We start from the raw sequence: 23,053 nt of genomic DNA, 5'->3' as shown, positions 1-23,053 counted from the left end.
CATCATAAGGAGGATGAGATGTTTCTAATGTGTAATAGTTTCAGCTTTTTTTTTTTAATTACCGTGTTCCTTTGCCCCTTGCTCAGAGGGATAATGTATACTCGGGGCTCAGTGGATCAGGATTGTTTTCAGGCAAGCTGTTACTTTAAGCCAGACTTCTTACTTCTGCTCTCCAAAGTTGTAACCCTTAAAACTACAGGCTGTGTGATACTAGCTTACATACTGAAAATGAGGATCAGAGATGTCCTTTGCAGACAGATTCCAGATTATTTGTCCCCGAGAAAATCGAACTTGCATTAAGTGCTCCTTTTGTCCCTGTAGCAGAAATGCTGCAGCAAGTTTTGGCAGAATTTTCAATCATTTCTGCAGAAATACATACAGTGGACAGTTCTGGTACCTGGTCCAGTCCTATCACAGATGTGACTTTTCAAGGGATGGTATTTGCAGTAGTGCGAGAGACCGAGCTGAGTGTATGCTTCCTGTCTCGTTACACTTGTTGAAACTTGCAGTTTTGCCCACTGGTCATCTTGTGAATGTAAGTTAGGATTAAGTCTCCTTTTACCTGTAAAAGAAACAATGACTTTTAAAAAAATGCACATTTATTTGCTGAATCCAAGCTTGACTTGGACTCGACTGTATGGGAATCAAAGGCCCCCAGCTGGCCCCCCAGCCACCCTGGCTCATCACTCCCTCCAGCTCAGAGCTGCTTCTGGCCAACTTCAAAGAACTTAACTTCAAAGGTTTTCAGCAGACACAGAACAGCACAGGCTGAGGCTGTAGTTTCCAGCTTCAGCAGAGCTAGCAAAGTCTTGGCTTCTTGGGGAGTCCCTTTCTATTTTCCTGTTATTCACTCAATGCACAGCAAAATGCTGACTGCTTTTACAGGGGGCATGGAAGCTGGCATTCACCCACCACTTAAACTGTGCAGCAAGAGAGGAAAGTGCCAGTGAACGGTAGATATATCCACCAGCTCTGGCAGAACAAAGGAACTTAAAATTCAGCTGTGGAGAGAAATTCCATATTAGTTCTCCATCTCCCCTGAACACAGGGATTGTCTTTATAACTGAAGTGCAAGGTTTAACCCTGCCCTTAAGGGATTTTTTTTTTTTTTTTTCTTTCTTAGCAATCGTATTACAACTCTTATGATTCTTGTTAGTCCCACGAAGCTCTGGTTCCTCTTCTCAGCTTCCCGAGTTCTTACTTCTCGACAACTTCCTATAACTATAATCATGAGCTCCACAGAAATAGTGTGCATTGCGTGGAAATTTGCTTGCTTGCTTCATTTGGAAATGTGGTACCTTGTGGGTGTCAAGTGTCCACTTGCATGAGGGAAGACTGCGGCTCCTGCTGGTACAATTGCTCTGGAAACTTGGAGCAAGCTGGAGGCTGGGGCAGCCATGTACCCCTTGGGTTCAAGTAAAACCCTCTGCAGTGGGATGGGACCTCGGTCTTGCAAAAAGATGTGCTCTTCGCGTCTTCCTGCCTTAACATCCTGAAACTCATGTGTGGGTTTTCTGGGGGGAACCCTCCCTCCCCCAAACCCTAGGGCATATGCCCTGTTAGCCACTGTTCTTGATTAAAAGCTGTCATGGCTTCAGGAGGAGCCAAGTAACAGTGGAGCTGGGAGAGCTGCTGAAAAGTCTTCTGTCCATGAAAAATAAAATGAGGGCAGGGGAAAGCACCTGGTACGTACAGCATTTTTGTGAGAGGTACTTGGCGTCTTACAAAAGTAGATACATAAATATGTCAAGTGCAAGCTTTATCGTGTTCTCCCTATCCCTGGGTTTTTTAATATTAATAGTTTCCTTTAAGACAGTGGCCCTGAGATGGGGTGTGGTTTATACTACACACTTGCCAGGCTATTTATATATTTAGAGCCTTGCTCTTGCTGGGGGGTGGGGGGAAACCACTGTGGGAAAAAATGCTAAAAGTCGTCATTTTTTCTTCCCCTATTATTTTAAAGCAGCCCTTTTTTTGTGTATGGAGGAATGCGAGATTCCAGTGCCTGCAAAAAACAGAGATTTGCTGCTTGGGCAGAACATTAATCCAGAATCAATAGCAGAAAAGATATTTCAAATATTGATTATTTTTATTAAACTATACAAACTTTTTTTATAACAAACACACATACATATATATAAAAAAAATTTTCCCACCTCTTTCTGCAGTAGCTGTTACTGGAGTGGAAATTGGGAACTAAGACTCTGATCCTGACAAGCACCGAGTGTCCTTCCAGTTAGAGCTGTGAATGTCTGCAGCTCTCCACCCCCGCCTGGCATGTGCCACTGGCTGGGAGTTGTGCGCTGGAAGACATTATCAGACAGGAACTTTTGATTCATTTGCGTGCACACACACACAAAAAAAAATCAGGCAATTTTGGCTCCCATCATATCACTGAGATCTTTCATTGTCTCGATCTTGTTTTTAGAAGTCTTGACGCTGACTGGTGATTGAAAAAGCTGTGCCGCAGGGTGGAGGCTTTCCTCTGCTTCTGCCTGGTCTCTTGTGCAAAGCGGCTGCTGATGCTCAGGACTGGGAAATGTGGCTGGGGGTCCTGCCAGCTTGGCCAGGTGTCAGAGCAGCGAGTGGGAAAAGCAGTTCACAGAAGCTGTCGTTATGGGAGAAATGCGAAATTCATCTCAACCTTAGCAACTGGCCCCTTTTTTATATTTTTCTATTTACTTTTCATTGTCATAAGGGGGTGTAAATTTGCAGATCAATTGTAAAGATGCAAGAGATGAGCAAGCTTGGGTAAGCGGGGCAGCATTTTCAGCTGATTGCAAGTTTGTGTCCAAAGCCATGAAGTTGAAAACGTCCAGTCTCTTGAGTAATCACGAACAGCATTCCTGCTGGTACATAATTGGATACAATGCCTCATGAAAGCTGTATGGGTACTGACAGAATTTTGTGTATGAATGGCCACTTTCTAGGTAAGAAACTATACCTGCAACACAGTATTTTCTCTCCAGTAAAAAAAACACAATAAAAGGAGCGGTCTGGGCCTAATTGTGAGGGCTGTGAATGCTGCAATTAGAGCATGTATTAGAACACAGATTCCCAAAATACCCCAGGCTGGAGAATCTTGCTTTGCTGTGCATACATCAGCTCACCTTCACTGGTGTTAATCAGAGCATTGCATCATCATCTCACTGCTGTCACTTCATAACATTGTCCTGCCCATAACTTTGATTAATGAGATTACTTTTGGGTCTAGCTTCTTACTATTTTTGCCTACAAACAAAACCAGCATTAAATGTTTCAGACCTCTCCCTCCCCAGGATATTAATTTCAGTGGATGTATTATAGATGTCTCTATCTGATATACAGGCTTCTTGAGTAGCGTTTAGCCCCACCCTAAATAATAGGAAATAATGAATAACGTTCTTACCATTGTGCTCCAGCTGGTTTTGAATGAGGGGAATGTACTGAGTGGCCTCTGATAGAGGGACTTAATGCTGTTCCCCAAATTACTGCTATTCAGTGGGATTACGCAGACAGCTAAACAGAAAGGAAAAAGAGAGATTTATGCCCGTGATTTGTACTCTGCTGCCTCCCCACCCTGGCGTGAAAACAGATGCCTTTCCCCAGTGCTTCTTTTTAACATTTATTTATTGTTTTTACAGTATTTTCTGCTCCCAGGGCTGTTGGCCTCTAGGTGCTAATAAAATGTGAATGTGTCCCAGACTTGCCCTCTCCTAAGTGCAAGCAGTTGTGCAGTGGCCAGATTTTTTTTATAACAAAAAGCTACTTCTTTCTTTATCTTTGCATTTGGTGGCATAGATACGGAGAAATTTTTTTTTTTTTTTCCTTCCAAAAAAAATTTTTCAAGGGGAAAAAATTGTGGCAATTCAACACAGTATTGGGGGAGGGGGGAGATGGGAGACAGAGGGAAGTCTTACAGAAACACAGAAAACCCCAATTTGGCTATTTTGAAGTTAATTTGACTGTTTGGCATGACCTCATGTTTGAGTGGTTTAGCTTGGGCTTCTTGCCTGTGTGGTTTGTGTGTTTAAAACCAAGAGCCACAAGGGAAAGAGTTGGGGGGAAGGCAGTGGGAGAGGAGGGTAGCCCATGTTTTTCCCCAGCGGTGCATCCCTGTGTGTCTTTTGTTGAAGACCTTTTTCTTCTTTGGGGCAGCAGGAACTTGTTTATTGCTCGGCGGTAATTAAGGGTAACTGGGCACACGGTGGAGGACACGTCTAAGCCACGCTGATGGCTCTTGGAGAGGGAGCTGTGGCCCCACTCTTTCCTATTGCCTCTGTGGGCCAGCGAGCAGGTGGCCCTGCAGGCAGCTCAGTGTGCCTGTCCAAAACACGAACCCGCATAAAGAAGGATTAGTCTGTTGACCAGGCAGCAGGGAGATTTCAACCTGAATCTACTGCATGCCAGCTAAGTGCTGTAAGCGTTTGGCTACTGGGAACTACTTTCACCGTCTTATGGCTGAATGTAGCCCTTTGTTGCCTTGGCTTTTATTCCCTGCACACAGCATCTGAACATTTTTGTCATGATCGAAATAGTTCATTTCGATCTCCTGTGGTGGTTTCAATGTGAGTTGGAGGGGGTTGTCCTGGAGTGAACCCTTCTTTAAGTTCAGCCCAAATTCATGAATAGTTTTGGCTTCCCTGAAACTGTGTTTTTTAATGAATAAATGATTCAACAAGGGGAAGAAAAAGGTTCCATCCAGGAACAGCAATATTAACATCTGCTAGGCCTGTTTCTTTATTGTTACATAGTCTTCAGGCTCGTCATGAGTGGTGTGGATCCAGTTCAGCTGATAAGCAAACTTGACTCCCTCAGACAGGTGCGGGCTTTTGTTTTGGGGTTTTTTAAGCCTATAGCTTTAAAAAGAGAGCTTTTCACCAAAAGCTGTGGTACTGCAGTAGAAGGAACTAGCTCACATGGTAACATAAACAAGATATCTAAGTGGCAACATAAACTCTCTATAATAATAGAGGAAATGATTAGTCATTTTAAACTCATCCTTATTCAAAGCTGTTCTGGCTCTCGGGTGTCTGTTCAGTGTTTGGAATAAAGGAGGAAGCTCTGGTGCTTGATCGGAAAGGCTGTTTCTGCAGAGAATCAGCTCAGTTGGAAGATGATGTTTCAGTCTGTTTTGGGTTGCGTGGCTGTGCAGGCACCGTGTTTCTGGGGTGACTGAGCCACCATTTACACCCAGCTTTTCTGTTAGTTGCTATAAATACATGCTGTGTTCTGTTGATGGAATTGCAATAAAATTAATACCGATGAAATTAACGAAAGAAACCTCACAGGCTGCATATTACAGGTGCTAAGACTTGATAGATACATGAAATGTTCATATGACACAGGAGAGGTATGTGAAAGAACAATCTAAGAGCTTAAAACGTTGCTGTCCTAATATTTGGGGATCAGGGGATCTTCATACAGCATATGTTGAAATGGGGTTAGAGAGATATTAGGGAAACTGGCAGTATCTTTTGGGATGAAATTCTAGTTAAATCAGGGTAAAGAATAAAAATAACAAAATACTATCCCCTTCTTCAGTTGTTTCACTCTACAGTTTCCACTGTGAGTATTTTGAATGTAAGGTACAAAGGACATTATTCAGATGAGACAGTTTTGGTAAACCTGCAATATAAATGCTTTGAGTGAAAGTTAGCAACACCACAAGTGCAAATCATTTTCTTTCATTTAAATATGAAGGTTAAATTCTGGTAACTCATATCATCTAACTACTGTTTTTGAGAAATTGTCTAGGAAATATTCAGTGGATCAAAAACGTGGAATATGTTACCAGGCACTTTCCCATTTAATTACTGCCTATTATTGTAGTGCTTGTGACTTTCAGTGCAGAACTATCCCTGGGTTTAATGACTGACCATGCCATCTACTTCTGTCAGTACAAAGGTAATTCTTTTGTGTTTTGTTTCTTCTGTGCTTGGATTGTCTCTGCTGGTGTTGGATTCCTGTCTCCAGAGTAGTAGTGTTTGAATTAAAGTAGGTAACTTCACGTTCTTGCAATCCATAATGAAACGTGTTTAGTTGAAGTATATGCAGTGCAAAAACTTTTTTTTTTTTTTTTGGCACCTACAAAACCCTACCTACTTGCTTCATATGGGATCGTTTAATCTTGAAATGTTTTCTATAAACATATCCCTGATTTTAGAGATGTCCCCTGATAGGACATTCTAGTTGATGGTTGTTTTTTGGGGTGAGGGTTTTTTTTTGGTTGGTCTTTTAAACCATGATCTTGAGAAATGGGTAATGCTACGTCGTCCCTCTTACGTGCAACAATATGATCAGAGCTTGTATTTTTGGTAACCTGCATCTGAACCCCCTGGGTAACAGTGCAGGGGCACACACTTGCTGGTCTCTTCTCTGTTTAAAACAAGAAGGAAACCCCTTAGTTATCTAAACACTTTTCTGTTTGTTTGGCTTACTTGTAAGGAATGTGCTTTGGTAAGTGTCTTTGAGAGACAGAGCATGGGTTTAGCTCTAAATCTTAAAAGTCTGGATTTAAAGCCGTTTCTGAACACAGCCTTCAGAACATGCAGTTGCTGTTATAAGAGGCACAGACCTTAAAAACCCACTGTACAGTGCGTTGTAACACTGGATTTTAAAAGGTTATGAGTCATACAGACAGGATATATCACTAGAAAAGAAAGGGAGACAATGTCTTTTTATAAAGATGTTCAGTCCTTAGGGGTTGTCTACACAACATGCCTTTTGGCACCTGGAGACTCATATATCCCAATACATGGTATTCCCTTGACAGAAAAAAAGTTTGCAGGTACATTCACATTTTTATAGCTTGAGTCAGGTGATGGATCAGGCATCTTTCTAAACTAGGGCCTTGTCTGCACTAGTGCATTCAGGCTAAAGTGTTTCTCAGTCATTTGAAAAGTCTTTCAGCTTTGCACCGGGCAGTCTGGATGCAGTGAACAGTGGTTTTTAGTTTGACTTGGCTTGGTATGCATTCAGTCCCATTTGTATGTGTCGTCTTAGCCATGTCTTTCATCTTGGTAAAACTCATCCCGGTCAGTGTCTGCAAGATGCCTCCTCACCGATGCTGAAACATAGGGTGGGGGTTCTGCCATGCAGGCAAGGGATAAAGCCCTGCTGGCACCTTTTGCCAGTAAGGCAATAGTGGTCTGAAGTGCCTTTTCTTCTTAAGTTTGCTTTCAGCAGTTGAACTGCTGTAATCTAGTTGCTATAAGCAGCAATAAAGCAGTATCTCGTAGAGATGATGACAGCATGCACTGCTTTGTTCTGGTATGTAATCATACTTACAAAAGTTCTACATTCTTTATTCAAACCTGTTTTTCAGGTAGTCACGTTTCTGTCAGCGTTATATAACTCTGTGACATTTTTACTATCTCTGTTAGAGACAGGAGAGGTGCAAAGGAATCCAAGCTTGTGAATCACCCTTGGTTTAACCCTTACTGGAAGGTGGGGAAAGAGCACAAAGCCACCAAGGGAGCAGTTCAGGGAAAGGGGTGTGGAAGTCTGCACAACCACATCAATTAAAAGGTACAAGATAATGAGGTTCTAGCAGCTGGAATGCATCAAACTTCCTCTTCACTCCTCTCTCTCTCCCCTACCTGCACATTTCATGCAGGTGAATAGCCATGTGGCACGTAGCAAAGGTCAATTATTTATGTCATCTGATACAAGGCTTTGGCTTCTGACTCTGCACCCTGACTTGTCACATATGTTTTTTTTAATGTGCTGAACTTTAAAGACCTAAGAAGATCCCACCCAGCAGTGTGGTGCAGGGTGCTTAAGGTTTGCGTAACTCCTGTTTTATGTTGCTGCTTTACAGGCTTTACTGTTGGCAAGCAGCAGTTTATAGATAGTTACAAATATGTATGTTATCCCCCTGATCTGGGGAAAATCTGGCTATTACATGAGCAAATACAGTAAATGACTTAGCGTTCTGTGACATGCACATAAAATATGATGCAGGCATGGAGGACTTTATTTCATCTTTGTGTTAATGCCAGTTTAACGCGGCTTTCGTATTTGAGTGGGAAGATGAAGCTTTGTCCGCTGTGTGCATGGTGAAATACATCACAGTGAACTGAAGAATTTCTCCTCTACCCTTCTCCATAGCTCCTGCTCCAAATGTAAAGACATATTTACGTGGGTTTTCTAGTCTAAGCTTTGGTACTTGTCAGACATTTTTAAGAGATCAATCAAAATCCCATTTGTGACCTAGATATCTTTTAATGCAGTGCTTCAGCATTATTTTTCATAGTATTTTTTCACCTGAATTTTACCTCTTTTTTTGTTAAGCAAATAAATAATAGCAGTGATTGTCCTCTAGCTGGTTTTGGGTATGTCCTTGTTTCCTCCCTGAAAATGATAGAGATGTTATACTCTAGCTATTGCAAAATATGAAAAATAAAACACTAAATATCAGGCAAGAAAGAAATGTCTCTGATATGGAAATGTTTTACTACGATTTGTTATTCTTTTGGTTGGAAATGCTTTGCTACTATTTATTGTAGGCATTGTTTCATCTTTAACATGTGAAATCCATATAAACCTGTATGTATATAAATCATAAAGTTCTTGTCCTCCTAGGCTTCCAAAGCATTTTGGGGTGATGCAGGGAAACTGTTTATACAGTTTAACTCAAGGTTAGAAAGCTAGAAGAAATAGTGATATTTTCAGTTTCTGTGTTTGTGGTTTGTTGAGGACATAGGAGCAAAAGAGAATACGTCTGATGTTTCAAAGACTTTGAAAATATAATCTGGGTGAAATAAAATCAAATCTATCCTTGTGACTTCCAATTTGAGTCAAAGAATAATTAATTGAAGCAACTGTTTAGGTGTTGTTGAAGGTGCAGGAGGATGAGCAGTTGTGATTGACTGCTACTCTTCTTTCATCCTGCCATTTTGTATGTAAGTATTAAGAGACGCTTGTCTAAAATACATTGAGGATATCTGGGGGACATCCCTAGACTTGAATTTCTAACTGTCCCAAATACGCTTTTAAAAAAATAATTTGACTAAATGTGTTAATAATATAGCTAGGGAAAAGAGAGATACTGATAAAGCCCTCCCCTACCCCCAGTCTCTTCTGCAGTGTTGGTGCCTTACTAGTATTAGGTTTTTTTAATAGCTCACTTTTTTCCAGCCAGTTGAGGCAATAGTTGCCACTACAGACTCTGTCAAAGTGAGATCCTGCCAAAGTGCTTGGAGGATGGTACGGCACTTGTTGCTACCCCTTTCTGGTTTTCCATTAGGGAGTAACACAATCAAATGTTGTCAAGGCCTGTGTGACAAAATTGTTCTTAATGGTGCACCACTATTTCTAATAAATCTTCAAAGTGCTTTTAAAATATTTTGCCAAGGCAATCTGTTAAACAGAAGGCTGTATAAAATATATATGTGTGCCTTCAGAATAAAACTTCTATAGAAATTTTCTTTTAAAATTTTGTGTTTTTAAAATTTGCAAGAACCATCATCAAGTGGAAGGTGAATTTCTGATTGACATAATTGTGCTTCCTCACTAAAGGTGCTGGTAGTGGATATTCATTTAGTGGTAATACATTCAGTTTGGATGAAGTTGGGTAAATTTAAGGAATGTTTGTCTTTCACTTAATTGCATTTTTTTAAAAGGTTATCTTCAGTAATCTTTTATGAAAACTTTGGATTTGTCTGTTAAGACCGTGCTGTGGAAAGAGACATGCTTTTGTATTCTGGTGATACAGGTAGCAGAAAACCCGTAATTGTATGGAAATAGCAAAGGCTGTGGGAAGCCCTATCAGTGGTACTATTGCAAATGATGATCAAAATGTTGTAAAAATTGACTCTTAGTTTTCAAAGCTTTCTCTGTTTCTTTTTTCAAGTGATGTACAAGGCTAAGCAAACACTGCACAGTGATACAACATGCAATTTCTTTGAAATTAACATGTTTTGAGACTCATAATAAATAATGTAAACATAGCTTCCTCTTAAATATGAGAGTTTGAAATGAACTACGGAGCTATTTGATCTGTATCAGAGCCAAGACAACCATTCAGATCAGCAGGGACTCCTTCATGTATCTTGGAAGGAGAAGGAAGCCATGGATATTGTTCTCCTAGAATAAAAAGTTTGCAGCTGGTGTCAGGCTGCAGTGTCAGTTTGATCTCTGGTTCTCACTGTGCATCACCCAGCCTTTTTGCACCATAGCTGGTCCTCCCAGATGGCCATGAAGATGACCTTTGATAGACATGCGAGTGAGTGAGAGCCCATGTTGTTGTCAGTGAATAACTTCTCATGCAGCCTTAATGTATTCATAGAGGCGAGTCTGGCGATGGGGTGATGGCGGAGCCAATTCTCATTCCTGTTTCTATTCAGCTTCTGTTCAAAGAGGAGGAAAAGAGAAACTCTACCAGAGCGCTAGATGAACTTAGTGGAGCCATACAATGAGATCTTTTGTTCCCTCCCAGGAGTACTACTGCATGTTTTGAACGCTTGCAGTCCATTTGTCTTTTGCTACAGTTTAAATTCATTAAAGGATTAAATGGGCTGATAGTTGCAGGCAAACCTCAAGGAAGGCGGGGGGGATGTCCCAGCCCCATGTTGCTGCGTGTGAAAACAGCATATGTGAAAACATCATTTGTTTAATTGAATCGTTTGTGTTATTGATAATCTGACCCTTGTAGATCAGCCAGATCTCTGACTTACTTTAGAGTTGGAAAAGGTTTAGCACCACATTTTTGCTGTGTGGTAATTTGCATTTGTTTTGAAAAAGTTGATTAAATGCTACTTTGCTTTTAGGGTCCATTTGAAAAATACAGATTCAATACAAAACTGTGCTGCTGAAGATGTGGAAGAGAAGTGCCTTGAAAAAAATTATAAGTTCCAGCAAGTAATTTATTGTATAAAATTACTTCCCTTGTGACAGGTTTGTGATGCTTGAAGATGCACTGAGACTGCCTTAGCTCGGCATGGTGTCGTTAGCTCCCACGATCTGCATATGAGCCAGCGTTTACATCTACGTCTACACTTTATGCTTTAGCGTGGTCATCCTTAGCCCTGTACTTTCCAGAATGAATTTAGCCGTGTTTCACTGCTCTGAGTCACTCGGGCTGAAGTTTGACGGTTTTACTGGGGCCTCTAGTGGTCTCAAGACTGCATTACCAAACCAGAGCTGCTGTTTGGAGATGGTGAGGAAGGATTGCTTGCCTCCCCCCTTCCCTTCGTGTAGATTTACCTAGCTACGGGGTAATGGTATTGCAGTGCCATACAGATAATTTATTTGGATTCTAGTGGAGCATTTTACGTGGAGTTAGAACTGAACGTGCTGAAGGAGCATAAATACATGGTAATAAACTGTAACAGAGCGTGAAGGAGGAGATGAAGGTTAGCCTGAGAGATCTCCGTGTCAGGCAGTGGTCACAGGCCAGTTTCTCCCAACTGCATACCTCATTGCTTTTTAAATTAGGAAGTTTTCAGGACCCTGGTAAGGGCAAAAAGATAAACTGTCCTAAGAAAAGTATAGAAGTAAAGCAGGAAACAAGCCCTTCATGTACCAGCATCAAGACTGCCACAAAAAAAAGACTATTTTCTGTCTAGCAAAACAGTTTTGAGCTCTTTGTGAGTAAGCTGAAGGCTTTCAAAGGCTATGGTTCTCCTGCCCCCAGACAGGATGTCATAGATGAAAAATTGATCTATTTGAGCTTTTGTAGAAGTTTTGAAATCTCCTTACAGATAGTTTTACTTGGAAAAAGTGCTGTTCTCCTTGTAAAGTATCTTTTAACACTTCCCTGAGCAGAGACTGTGTAGAGTCTAAAGTGTCCGACTCAGTAAAGTGAAATTTTCTTGTGATGAGAGAGAAACTTGAGTTTTGATTGTTCTCAGCTAAGCAGACCTGAAATAGGGCCCTGTCAGGAAATGCCCCTCATTTTCATGGCTGTGCTGCAAAGGCCCGGCGGCTGCTGGCTCTGGTGTGCATTTTCCATGTTGCCTGGGTGGTCAACCCTGCTGATTTGGGGACAGTTAGCATTGTGTCATTGCCACAAGAGTCTGGGCTTTTTTTGTTGGTTTTGTTTTTGGGGTTTTTTTCCTTCTTTTTTTCATTGTAACCTCTTTCTTCCAGGGTGTGCCTGAGTAATGACTCAGAGTGAAAAAATAGCGCGGTTAGGCTACAAGCAGGAATGCGCCTTGTTCGCATAAAATAAAGGTTGATACTTTCTTAGTTTTGAAAGGAAATGACTGGTAGTGTTAACTGAAAATTCTTATTAAAAGAGGAGGTCTTTCGATTCAGGAATTGCCCATTACACACCCAGCTGCAGTTCTACTGATGCAGGTGTGATGTACAGCTCAAGCAGTGTAACAATTTGGGGTTTGGTAAGTAGTTGTTTTAAAGTTCTTTAAGTCATTGCCACTGTCAAATAAGCACATTGTTCTCTTTGTAAACTCCTTCAGCAGAATCATCTTGGAAGAGACATTACATGTAGGATGTATTGGGTTATTTGAATAATTTAAACTCGTTGAAACTTCTCAGCCTTTTTCCAGGATGAAGTTTTGTTGTTGTTTTCTCAGTTGGAAGATTGCAGGATGCTCGGAGGGGATGCTACTGAACTGTGAGGTGGCTTGCAGTACCTACTGCCTGTATGTAGTTCATGAGGACTTGCAGGTTTGGGGGAAATTGAGAAGAACTACTGGCTTGCATGGGAAAGTTTTAAACTGATGTTTGATCTGGTAGCCATTGGAAGGAAGTCTAATGGTGCTTCTTAGGGTCAGTGGTGAGAGAGCTATCAGTTGCGATGCAGTCTGGGCATGGTGCCTGGGCCTATTATCAGCCCATTTCCTACGAGAATCGGTGCTGCTTGGTCTTAGGTATTTCTGTTGCTTGTGTGTTTTGTATGTGCACAGGTAGGCGAATCACTTCCTTGTACCAAACCACAGGAAGACTTACCCAAGAAACCTTTTCTTGAAGGTAGGACTGAGGAAGGGGAAACAGATCTAACAGGTACAATTCAGATGAGATCCATTCTATATTTTTTCTTTTTATTTTGGATGTGTTGCCCAGAAGACTCCTCGCTCCTAGGCTAGCTATCTGAGAAGCAGATACAGGTAGAATTTGGAGAAAAATCAGGAGAGAAAGCATGAACTTTGTTTCACCACAAGTTTTCATTTGGTGTCTCATCTTGGCTTTCCTACAAGGCTTTGTCTTTTACAACAGTTTTAGTTCACTGGAGGTGCTGCATAAACCAGAATCTCCTCATCTGTTTTCATAAAAGCCAGTGGAAAAAATTATCTTTCGTTATAGAAAAGCTTGCTTCAAGGAAGACAGAATTTAGAAATGTCAGGGGTAAAATATAAATACATGCGAAGTGGAAATAGTCTTTCCTCTTTCACATAACCACATAATAGCTCAAACTAGCATGTGGACAGTTGTGTATGGCTGTTGACTGCTTTAGGGTTTTGCATAGCTTCCTAATACAAGGTGGTGTCCTCAGAGGGTCCAGCCCTACCCAATGAATAACAAACATCAGCTCGTGTTTCTTCTGGGTGCTGCATCTCCATCTGGGCCCATACAGTCTTATTAGCGGAGCTGCTCTTTTAGGGTTAAAAGAAGAGAAGACTCTGAAGATCTTGCAAAAACTTAGAGCTTTTTTGCCCCAGGATAAACCAAACTTAAACTAAACATTCTGTGAAATGGTGTTTTATGGATGGGCCGTCAGTGCCTGCCTAAGATACAGGAGGGACAACACGTGGAGCTGATGCTTGCCGCAGCATTTTCAGTTTTTCATTGGAAATGAATGTGTCATATTGTTGAGCTGTTGTTAAATCCAGAAAGTAGTCAATCTTAAATGAAACTATATAGCATAATTAAATGTTAACTTCTGACTTAGCCTCCTGTTGACTGTTTCCCCCTTCAAGTAGCAAGGACTTGATGCAGGAGGGCCAAGTATTCCTAAATGCCGCTGAAATCAGTAACTGAACTGGTAGTGTAACTTGGGTCGAATCTATAGCACACAGGCTTAATCTACATCATCTTTTTTCTTTTCATACAATAAGCACAGGGGGAAACACTTGCTTTCCTTGGCTTGGCATATCTTTAATTGCATACAAATTTCTATGCATTTTACAATAGTCTAACTGTATAATGATTTGTGCTTCGAAGTTGTCTGAATGCAGAGAAATGCTTTGCAGTTGAAGACTTATGACATTTTAGGAAGAAATTAGAAAATAGGACAAAATATTGCACATGTATATTTTAGCTCATTTTCCAGTATAATATTTTTTCACCCCAAAACCCAGAAATTGCCACAGTAAGGCATGTTACTTGAACTAGGTTCATACAGGTTTAAGCACATAGTTTCGTGCCCTAGCTCAGGTGATCTCCTTTTCCTTGCCTGGCGCTGTAAGCCTACAGACTTCATTAATTTGGACATAATGTGTAAATGAATAAGGTGAAACAGCCCTGAGATGGGTTGCAGGAGACAGAAACATTACGTCTTTCCAGACCCTGTCCTGCCTCTGAGACTGTCTCCGGCAGGAAGGTGTCACTCCCTGATGATTTAGACTTTACACTTCCAGTGAAGTGGGAAGATGTCCCCAGCTGGAATAGCAGTCAGTGCCTTACAAATCCTAGACAATCAGCAAGTATTGGAAAGCTGTATCAGTCTGTGGATGCAATACCCAGGCAATCCCACTTCCATTATTGTGTGGCTTCCCAGTGGCATTACAGGGTTTAATTTTCACTTACTTTGTGTGACCTTGAATAAAACCTTTCTGTGGGAATGCTTTTTGAATAAACCTATGCCACGTATGAAATACCAGAGGTGACAGAGCGGTCTGCAAGTGGCCAAGTTAGTGCGTCTTTGCTGGTTAATGTTTGTTGGCTGAGTGGTGGTGACTGATAACATCAGTGAAGCAAAGACTGGAATCTTAAAACCAGCGTGGTGGTTACAGCGTGGTGGCTTGCCCTAAAGCCCATAGTTGTACGTGTGGGACAGCTAGTGGTAGATGGGCACAGCGGGGGAAAGAAAAGGAAATGAGACCAGGGTTATTGGAGCAGTGATCTTAATTATGCTGTTGCTTTTGTGAAATGGTGTTGGAGAAAGAATTTGGAGACCACTGTGATAGCTTGGTGGTATTTTTGTGGAGCTGCTTCAAACCCGAGAGGATGGGTGGGTGGAGAAGATCTGAAGGTACACATGTGAAAGATTGTTAACTTTGAGAGGGGTGTGATTAATTTCCTGGCTTTTTGCATCTGAGTCACAAGGCACACACTAGTGAGCACAAAAGAAATAGTAAGCAGCAGCCTCAAGTAGTATTCTCAGAAAGGATTTGTGGCTAAGGGGGATTTTGATTAGGATTTTTTGGTTTGCTCACTTTGGCTGTTTAGCCAGCTTCTTAACCATGTTTTTACATGAACTAAACCTGAGCACCTCAGGCAAGTGGGCTGCTGTGAACAAGGATTCCACCCCCCCGGTGCAGGGATCCTAACTTCATTAAAGGGTACAGTTTGGCAGCAGAGTCAAGCTGATCTAAAGTTTTGTGGCCAGGAGAAGGGGAGGCACTACTGTCTTTCCCACTGCTGACCAGCTACCGTGGCTGCCCCGATGCATGTGTACAGCAGGCATGTTTTAAGTGCTACTCCTGAAATTATCTTAGTCTTAGTCTTTTATCAGATATCAGTGGAACTTGGGCTTCTCAGTCACTTTGTATTTTTGAAGATGTTTTCCTGCAACGTATCTTATTTCTTCCTTGGTGAGATTACCTGTGAGACTAATAATAATACTGCCTCAATTAGGCAACCCACTGTATACTTGAGGAGAATAGAGCTGAATCCTGCATCTATTACACACCACCAATTCCTGGTCCATAATAAACTGCACACAAGGAGCACAGGACAGACCTTGCACAAGTGCAGATGAATTATTCAGCTCCTTTGGAACGTACAGCCTTTGATCAGGCTCTGAGTGTGGCTGTGTGACACATGAAAAGATTCATTTGCCAAAGCTGATGATAATGCTGAGTTTGTGTATGCACATCTCTCCTGTTGTTCAGTTGAAATGTTCAGTGCTTAGCATTTTGCTGTCTTTTGTTTTCTTGGTGAGGGATGTTCCACCCCTACCTCAAGTTCCATTTTTTTGGTTCAAAAAATACCCAACTCTATACATGAATAATACGGATTCATGTCATTGAAAAGTAGAGATGACAGGGTTCTTGATATATTGGATGCAAGCACAAGGAGAATCAGGTGTTCAGCACAAATATCCTCTGAAATAATAAACACATGTTTTGTATAAATAGCATCTCATTAAGTAATAACATAAGGCCAGAGAACAGTTCAATTCATGGCTTGTGTTGAAAAATACAGCATGGAATGACTGAGTCAGGCAGACTGACACTTGGGAATGGGATCATTTGTTCTGCGTGGTTTTGTGTTTCAGAAGGAGGCCTGCCTGCTGCTGGCAGGATGTGCTTTTTTTGAATTTGGTTGGTACATAGGGTTTTGGAAAGTTGGAGGGTATTGTGAGGGGGTATTGCCAAAATGTGTGATAAACAAAAGCAAGTAAAATGATGGGAAGCTGTTCATTCATCACGTGACAGGAGTTTTAGCATAACTTTCCTTTTGTTGTTTGAGCATCATTAACAAAACCCTTGTGTGACAGTACAACCAAGTTTCTAGCAGCATGGTAATAATTTGCCGTTAGATCAAATGGCTGTAGCTGGGGGTAAAACAGGAATGAACATGCTGCATGTTTGAGCTGGCAGCGAAGAAATGGGGACGTGAGAAGCAGGGCTGCAGGGGACTTGGTAGTGGCATACTTGTTTCTCAGTCTTATGATTGTCTGTCGTTGCTGTTGCTCCAGAAGGATGCTGTGCCTCTGAACTTGAAATGTGGGGAGAAGGAGACAAGAAACTTCATCGTCCTCAGGCAGTTTTACAGAAGAGAAAGTAACTGAAGGACAGGTTGTAAATGATGTCAGGCTTTTGCTCTTTTGTCTTTAGGGATGAAGAAATCACTGGCTTACTCCATCCTGTGGTGTTTCTTGTTGCTTTTGTTATTCTTTTTCCAATTTCCCTTTCTTATTAAACATAGCATCTTTTTGGCTTTGCTTTTAGATTGCCCTGCTTTTCAGGGGATCTCACCTCTTGCTCATCATTCAGCAGCTGTTTTCACATAACTTAGCACTACTACCCCGGACGCTGCACAGCAGTGTCTTCCTGCCTGAAGGGTGGCTTTTTCCTTTGTAGTCTCTTCTTCCTTGGCCAAGCCTTTGTGCAAGAATACAGAAGGGCTCTTGACCTGAGTGCAGATGAACATATCCTCACTTCCTAATAGCCTCGCAGTTTGTCTGAGCTCTCAAATATTCAGAAAGGTTGAGGAGGAGCTTGTACGTAAGACATTTGCATTCTAAGTAATGACCTTCGTGTCCCGAGTTATCAGTAGGGCTGTACTAGAGAAGACCAGGAGTTAGTTCTTTGATGCTTACAAGTGCTCTTTTGCCCAGGAAGTGTGCCCAAACTCTTCTTGCTGTGGCACCAAGACCATCACAGGCTGGAAGGGGGTCTCTACACTTGAAATTTGCTTCTGCTGCATTTCTCTTTACTGTAAAGCTGGAGGGCTTGCTGCTAGTGTTGCTTCTAGTCAGCTGGCCTGCCTCATCTTTGTGGAGAGTACTTTTTTTGGTCTCTCATATGGAGAACAGGATTTAATGGTATCTTCTGACTACTTTTTGAGGGTGTGCCTGGTTGGATACATGACAGTGATGTGGGGAGCTACTGCTGATGGGAGCTACCTGTGGTACCAGCAATGTGAGAGCTGGGGGGTGAGTGATTTGGGATTCAAGCTTTGCATTGGGTTATTGTGATATAGCTGCTTACTTTGAGTTAGCTCATGGAATCGCAGAAACAACTAAGAAACTGCATAAGAAAACAAGGTGGAAAGAGAAAATAAGACAATTTGAAGTGCTTTAGGTAAGCGTGTCAACCTCTGCAGTTGGCAGGCTTGGTGCTTTGTGTGGGTAAGGCATCATCCAGCATGGAGTTCAGCTGGATTTTCTAGGGGCAGCACAGTATAAGGTCCAACCAAAGCACTAGGAGACTACCTCTGCCTGCATCCACCGTGATGCCAAAAACCAACCCAGAGGTGCACAGGCAGAAACCTTCCATGCCTGCAAGCCTCCCTGGCACAAGACACGGTGACCTGCGGATGTCCAGCACCACGCTGGGGACCTGCCTGTCTTTGGGGCATGTATCTCTGCGTGCTTGTTTTTGCCTTGTCATGTGTGGCTTGGCAAGGTGAATAGCTGTATTTAATCCCAGACACAAGTGCTGACGTAATATGTTTGTTACATGACAAAAGTAGCTGCTGCAGTTGGTTGGCATAAGCTGCCTGCAAGAGTCCCCAGAATCACAGGTTTCCTGTAGACCTCAGTCTGGGGCTTTTATTTCACTCCTGTTAGGAGCATTTTGTGCTGCCACCTGTAGGGAGATGAACAAAACAGTGTACAAGCCAGTTTGCATACTATCAGGAAGGGAAATGGCTTATTTGGAAGTAAAAGCATGAAGTTGAAAGACTAAAAAAACATTTTCAAAGCAAAATTCTGGTGTGCTTGCCAGTATTAGTAGCAAAGTAGTTTCAGGTTGCAGTTAAATGGCAACTGCTGGTAGTTTATGGATATGTACACATACATAAACTAGATTTCAGCATATATACTAAGTGTTTCAAACTTTGACTACACTGAGTTTGTTTCAGAAAAAGAAAAATACTCTTTTGTAAGAAGTAATGATAAAGTTTATACAGCCATAGGATGAAAGGAAAAATCTTAGGAATAAAAAAGACCTAATTCACATCTGCTGCTTTTTGTAGGATGGTGTCGAAGGTACTAACTAAAGTGTCTTTTGACTAAGATCTTTTAGGGTTTTTTTTCAAGTTTATATGTGCAGAATAATCAGTATATGTTATACAAGCTGTTCTTCTGACAAAATAAACTTCGGTTTAAAAAAAAAAAGTGGAAACTAACATTTTAGCAGCATGTTTGGTTTTTTTCTCTAATAGTTTAGTATACTTCTGGTGTTATTTTTATGTCAATACATTTTTAGGTATCTCTTTTCCAGATTGAAAAATCTGGAGCACAACAACAGGGGTTTTTTTTAATCCTTTTTTTTTTTTTTTAACTGGTATTCCCCCCTGTCTGTGTTAATTAACCCAGTCCTTATTTTATTTGAGCTTCCAGTAGTTTTAAAGTTTTAATTTCTATTATTTATTTTTGTTTTCCAGGTCAGATGTACAGTTGCCTGTAAGTATCATTCTGTTTCTCAGTTATTTATTTTTTAATATAACTTTCATTATCTTGATTTCATTTAAGAAAGATTGAACAGTATTAGCTAAATATTTTTCAAAAAACTTCCTGAAAATGATTTTTAGAAATAGCATTCAAAAATGTAAACTCGCTTATTTTAGTGACTATAATGCCTGCAATGCATTTAAGGATTGTTAAAGATATAAATTTGCACTTTAATCCCTTTGTTTTTCAGTTTGTAAAGAGTTCTGGTAAAATCAAGTACAGATTTAACATGCTTAGAAAGATTGGAAAATATATTTAAAAGCAAATCAAAACAAAGAAACCCCAAAGCAAAAAAAGACACCCAAAGTGATGCTTCAGGATTTTCTGAAGTGAGTATAGCAGCTGCTTTACTTGCCAAGATGACAAGTTTTCATGTGGCAGAAGTTGCCGAAAGTACATGCAGATGAGTTCTACCTTAATATTGAACAGCAGATTTGCACGTTAGCCTTTAAATTTTAGGGCATGAATCAACTCTCTCCACACTGTGGGCTGCACTACTTCAACCTGAAGTTGTTTTCTGTAGGTGTATCATGTCTTTTCCTTACTTGTGGGAACACACTGTGGGAATATGAGAACTTTTTTGCTCATACACTGACAGGAAGAGACAAAATTGCTATGCCACGTTAAGTAAAGCAGCTAGTTTCTGATAATACATGAGAAAAATACACACACAAAATGTGGCTACAAGTTTCTTCAATTATATTCAAACGAAACTGCACTGAAAAAAGAGCATGTCATTGTAGCTTTCATCCAAACTATGAGTCAGTGAATGACTAACGTAATTTGACAGTCTCTTAATCTAAATCAAGTCGCCTGACAGAAGTTAAAAATGGTAAAACTAGGAAATGTGCAGTGAAATATCTGTGGGAGAGCGATCTAGGAAAACAGAAGTGACTGTGGGTCTGTGCATGATACCTATAAACAACATACACAAGTTTATGTGACCGGATGAGATGCATCCCAGAGTCCTCAGGGGAATTGGCTGATGTAGTTGCCAAGCCAGTCTCCATGATACTTGAAAAGTCATGGCAGTCAGGCCCTGGAGACTGGAAAAAGGGAAACATTGCACCCATCTTTAAAAAAGGTAGGTAAGGAGGATCCTGGGAACTACCAAGCCATTAGCCTCACCTCTGTGCCTGGGAAGATCGTGGAATAGATCCTGCTAGAACCTATGCTAAAGCTTATGCCATGGAGGGCAGGGAGGTGATTCGAGACAGCCAGCATGGCTTCACCAAGGGCAAGTCCTGCCTGACCAACCTACTGGCCTTCTGTGATGGAGTGACCACATCAGTCGACAAGGAAAGAGCTACCGATATCGTCTATCTGGACTTCTGTAAGGCCTTTGACACGGTCCCCCACAACATCCTTCTCTCTAAATTGGAGAGGTATGGATTTGATGGGTGGACTGTTCAATGGATGAGGAAATGGTTGGATGGTCACATCCAGATGGTAGTGGTCAATGGCTCAATGTCCAGATGGAGACTGGTGACAAGTGGTGTCCCTCAGGGGTCCGTATTCGGACCAGTACTCTTTAATGTCTTCAGCAACGACATAGACAGTGGGATCAAGTGCACCGTCAGCAAGTTTGCAGATGACACCAAGCTGAGTGGTGAGGATGACATGCCTGAGGGATGGGATGCCACCTAGAGGGACCTGGACAAGCTCAAGGAGTGGGCCCATGTGAACCTCATGAGGTTCAACAAAGCCAAGTGCAGGGTCCTACACCTGGGTCGGGCCAACCCCCATTATCAGTACAGGCTGGGGGATGAAGGGATTGAGAGCAGCCCTGCCGAGAAGGACTTGGGGGCGCTGGTGGATGAAAAGCTGGACATGAGCCAGCAATGTGCACTCATAGCCCAGAAGCCCAACTGCATCCTGGGCTGCATCAAATGAAGCATGGCCAGCAGGTCGAGGGAGGTGATTCTGCCCCTCTGCTCCACTCTGGTGAGACCCCACCTGCAGTACTGCGTCCAGCTGTGGAGCCCTCAGGACAGGAAGGACATGGACCTGTTGCAGAGGGTCCAGAGGAGGGCCACAAAAAATGGTCAGTGAGCTGAAGCACCTCTCCTATGAAGACAGTCTGAGAGAGTTGGGGCTGTTCAGCCTGCAGAAGAGAAGACTCTGGGGAGACTTTATTGCAGCCTTCCAGTACCTAATGGGGGCTTATAAGAAATTTAGAGACAGACTGTTCAGCTGTTCAGCAGCGATAGGACAAGGAGTAATGGTTTTAAACTAAAAGAGGGTAGATTCAGGCTAGATAGAAGGAAGAAATTTTTCCCAATGAGGATGGTGAAACACTGGCATACGTTGTCCAGAGAGGTGGCAGATGCCCCATCCCTGGAAACATTCAAGGTCAGGTTGGACGAGGTTCCTTCCAACACAAAGATTCTATGATTCTATGACTGTACTGTTACAAATGGGAAACCTAGAAGTCTTTTAAAGATACTAATTGCTTTGTATTCTTTCTTTCAGGCACTGAGAATTGTAGTTCAAAAAATGTAACTGCGGAAACAGGAACCAGTAGTGATGATAATTTATCAGTAAACTCTACAAATGGGAACAAAACCTACGGAGGTGGAAGATTGTCCACAGATGTATCTGACAGCGCAATAAGTGATCAGAACAATGTAACACGTAAGGAACATGAATGGGATGTGAATCTTCAGGGTTTTGTGCCTTTAACACTGCGTTAGCATTTTAAGCCTGAACTCTAGACCAGAGTGCAAAGAGCATGCAGGCAGGTGGATCCAACTGCTTTACTGGAGTAAAGAATGATCATCATGTCGTCTTGAAATAGTTTTATCACTGTTAGACGTGGGCTCCCTTCCCTGCTTATCATGGCTTTTTATGTTACAGCTGCAACAGTTCAAACATACTGTGACATACAGATTTGAAATACATGTGTAACACAGTACAGCTGAAGTACTCTACCAAGTATAGAGGGTACTGTGTATCTAGAGGAGAGCGGTGTGAATGTTGCAGCTAGAAAGGCTCTTTTAGGGATAGCCAGCTTAGGAAAAAATAACAGCAGGTTGTGTGTTCCAGTCTTTCTCAGCACGCTGCGTGAAGTTGACAGCTGAGGCAGGACTGCAATCACTGCTGCACCTAGATGGTTTTACTCCTTGAGATGAAAAGAAACTTCAGGAGTTAGATTGCAGAGCTAGCAAGTGTGCCTTGCAACATGTAAGGATGGCTTGATTATTTTCCCAGGCTGATTACTGTTTTACAGAGACTTGTTGTTTGGGTAAGGCAGGGAGAAGAGTACTTTATGTGTTTGTCAGCAAATATTCTTGCAGGTTAAAAGTTTTGGGGTTTTTTAAAATTTTTTTTTTCCTTCTTACCTTTCACAGAGCCCAACCCAGTTCTTCATCTCAAGGCAGAATATGTTGGCGTGACTTCTGTCAATTTAACATGGGTGGTGAACAACACTGTTTCCAACTCTTACACGTACAGGATAGAGGTGGTAAATGGTACCACTGTTAGGTACCTGACGTCCAGTGTCACCAAAGCCGAAATTACAGAGTTAATCGCTGGGACACTGTATAATTTCACAGTATTTTTGGTGGTGAATGGTAGTGAGACAGAAGGAGGAGGAATGTCCATAAGCCTATATACAAGTAAGTCACAGTTGTTTGCAGCCCCTTCTTCTGGTGGACTGTATTTTGCTATGTAGCACAGGTCTCTACCTACCTATGTCAGGATTGTAATTCAATACTGTTGTGTATAGACATGATACTTTAGTCTTGGAGCCTGATCTGGGCTATA

At 41.7% G+C, this 23,053-nt stretch overlaps 1 protein-coding gene across 1 annotated transcript in view; it reads left to right on the top strand.

The window, feature by feature from the left end:
- Positions 1 to 23,053, top strand: part of PTPRJ (protein tyrosine phosphatase receptor type J) — a gene marked incomplete at its 5' end in the record, with an annotated part of 79,146 nt that overhangs the window by 29,605 nt on the left and 26,488 nt on the right. The window contains 3 exons of the mRNA XM_082000760.1: positions 19,222 to 19,240; positions 21,761 to 21,922; positions 22,639 to 22,905. Of these exons, the coding sequence (XP_081856886.1) occupies positions 19,222 to 19,240; positions 21,761 to 21,922; positions 22,639 to 22,905 (448 nt within the window). The remainder of the gene's footprint in view (positions 1 to 19,221; positions 19,241 to 21,760; positions 21,923 to 22,638; positions 22,906 to 23,053) is intronic.

This window comes from Phaethon aethereus (genome assembly GCF_964289735.1).
Source record: "Phaethon aethereus genome assembly, chromosome: 5".
Taxonomy (NCBI): Eukaryota; Metazoa; Chordata; class Aves; order Phaethontiformes; family Phaethontidae; genus Phaethon; species Phaethon aethereus.
Note: the sequence above shows the minus strand (reverse complement) of the source record. Positions and strands in the feature narration are given on the sequence as shown.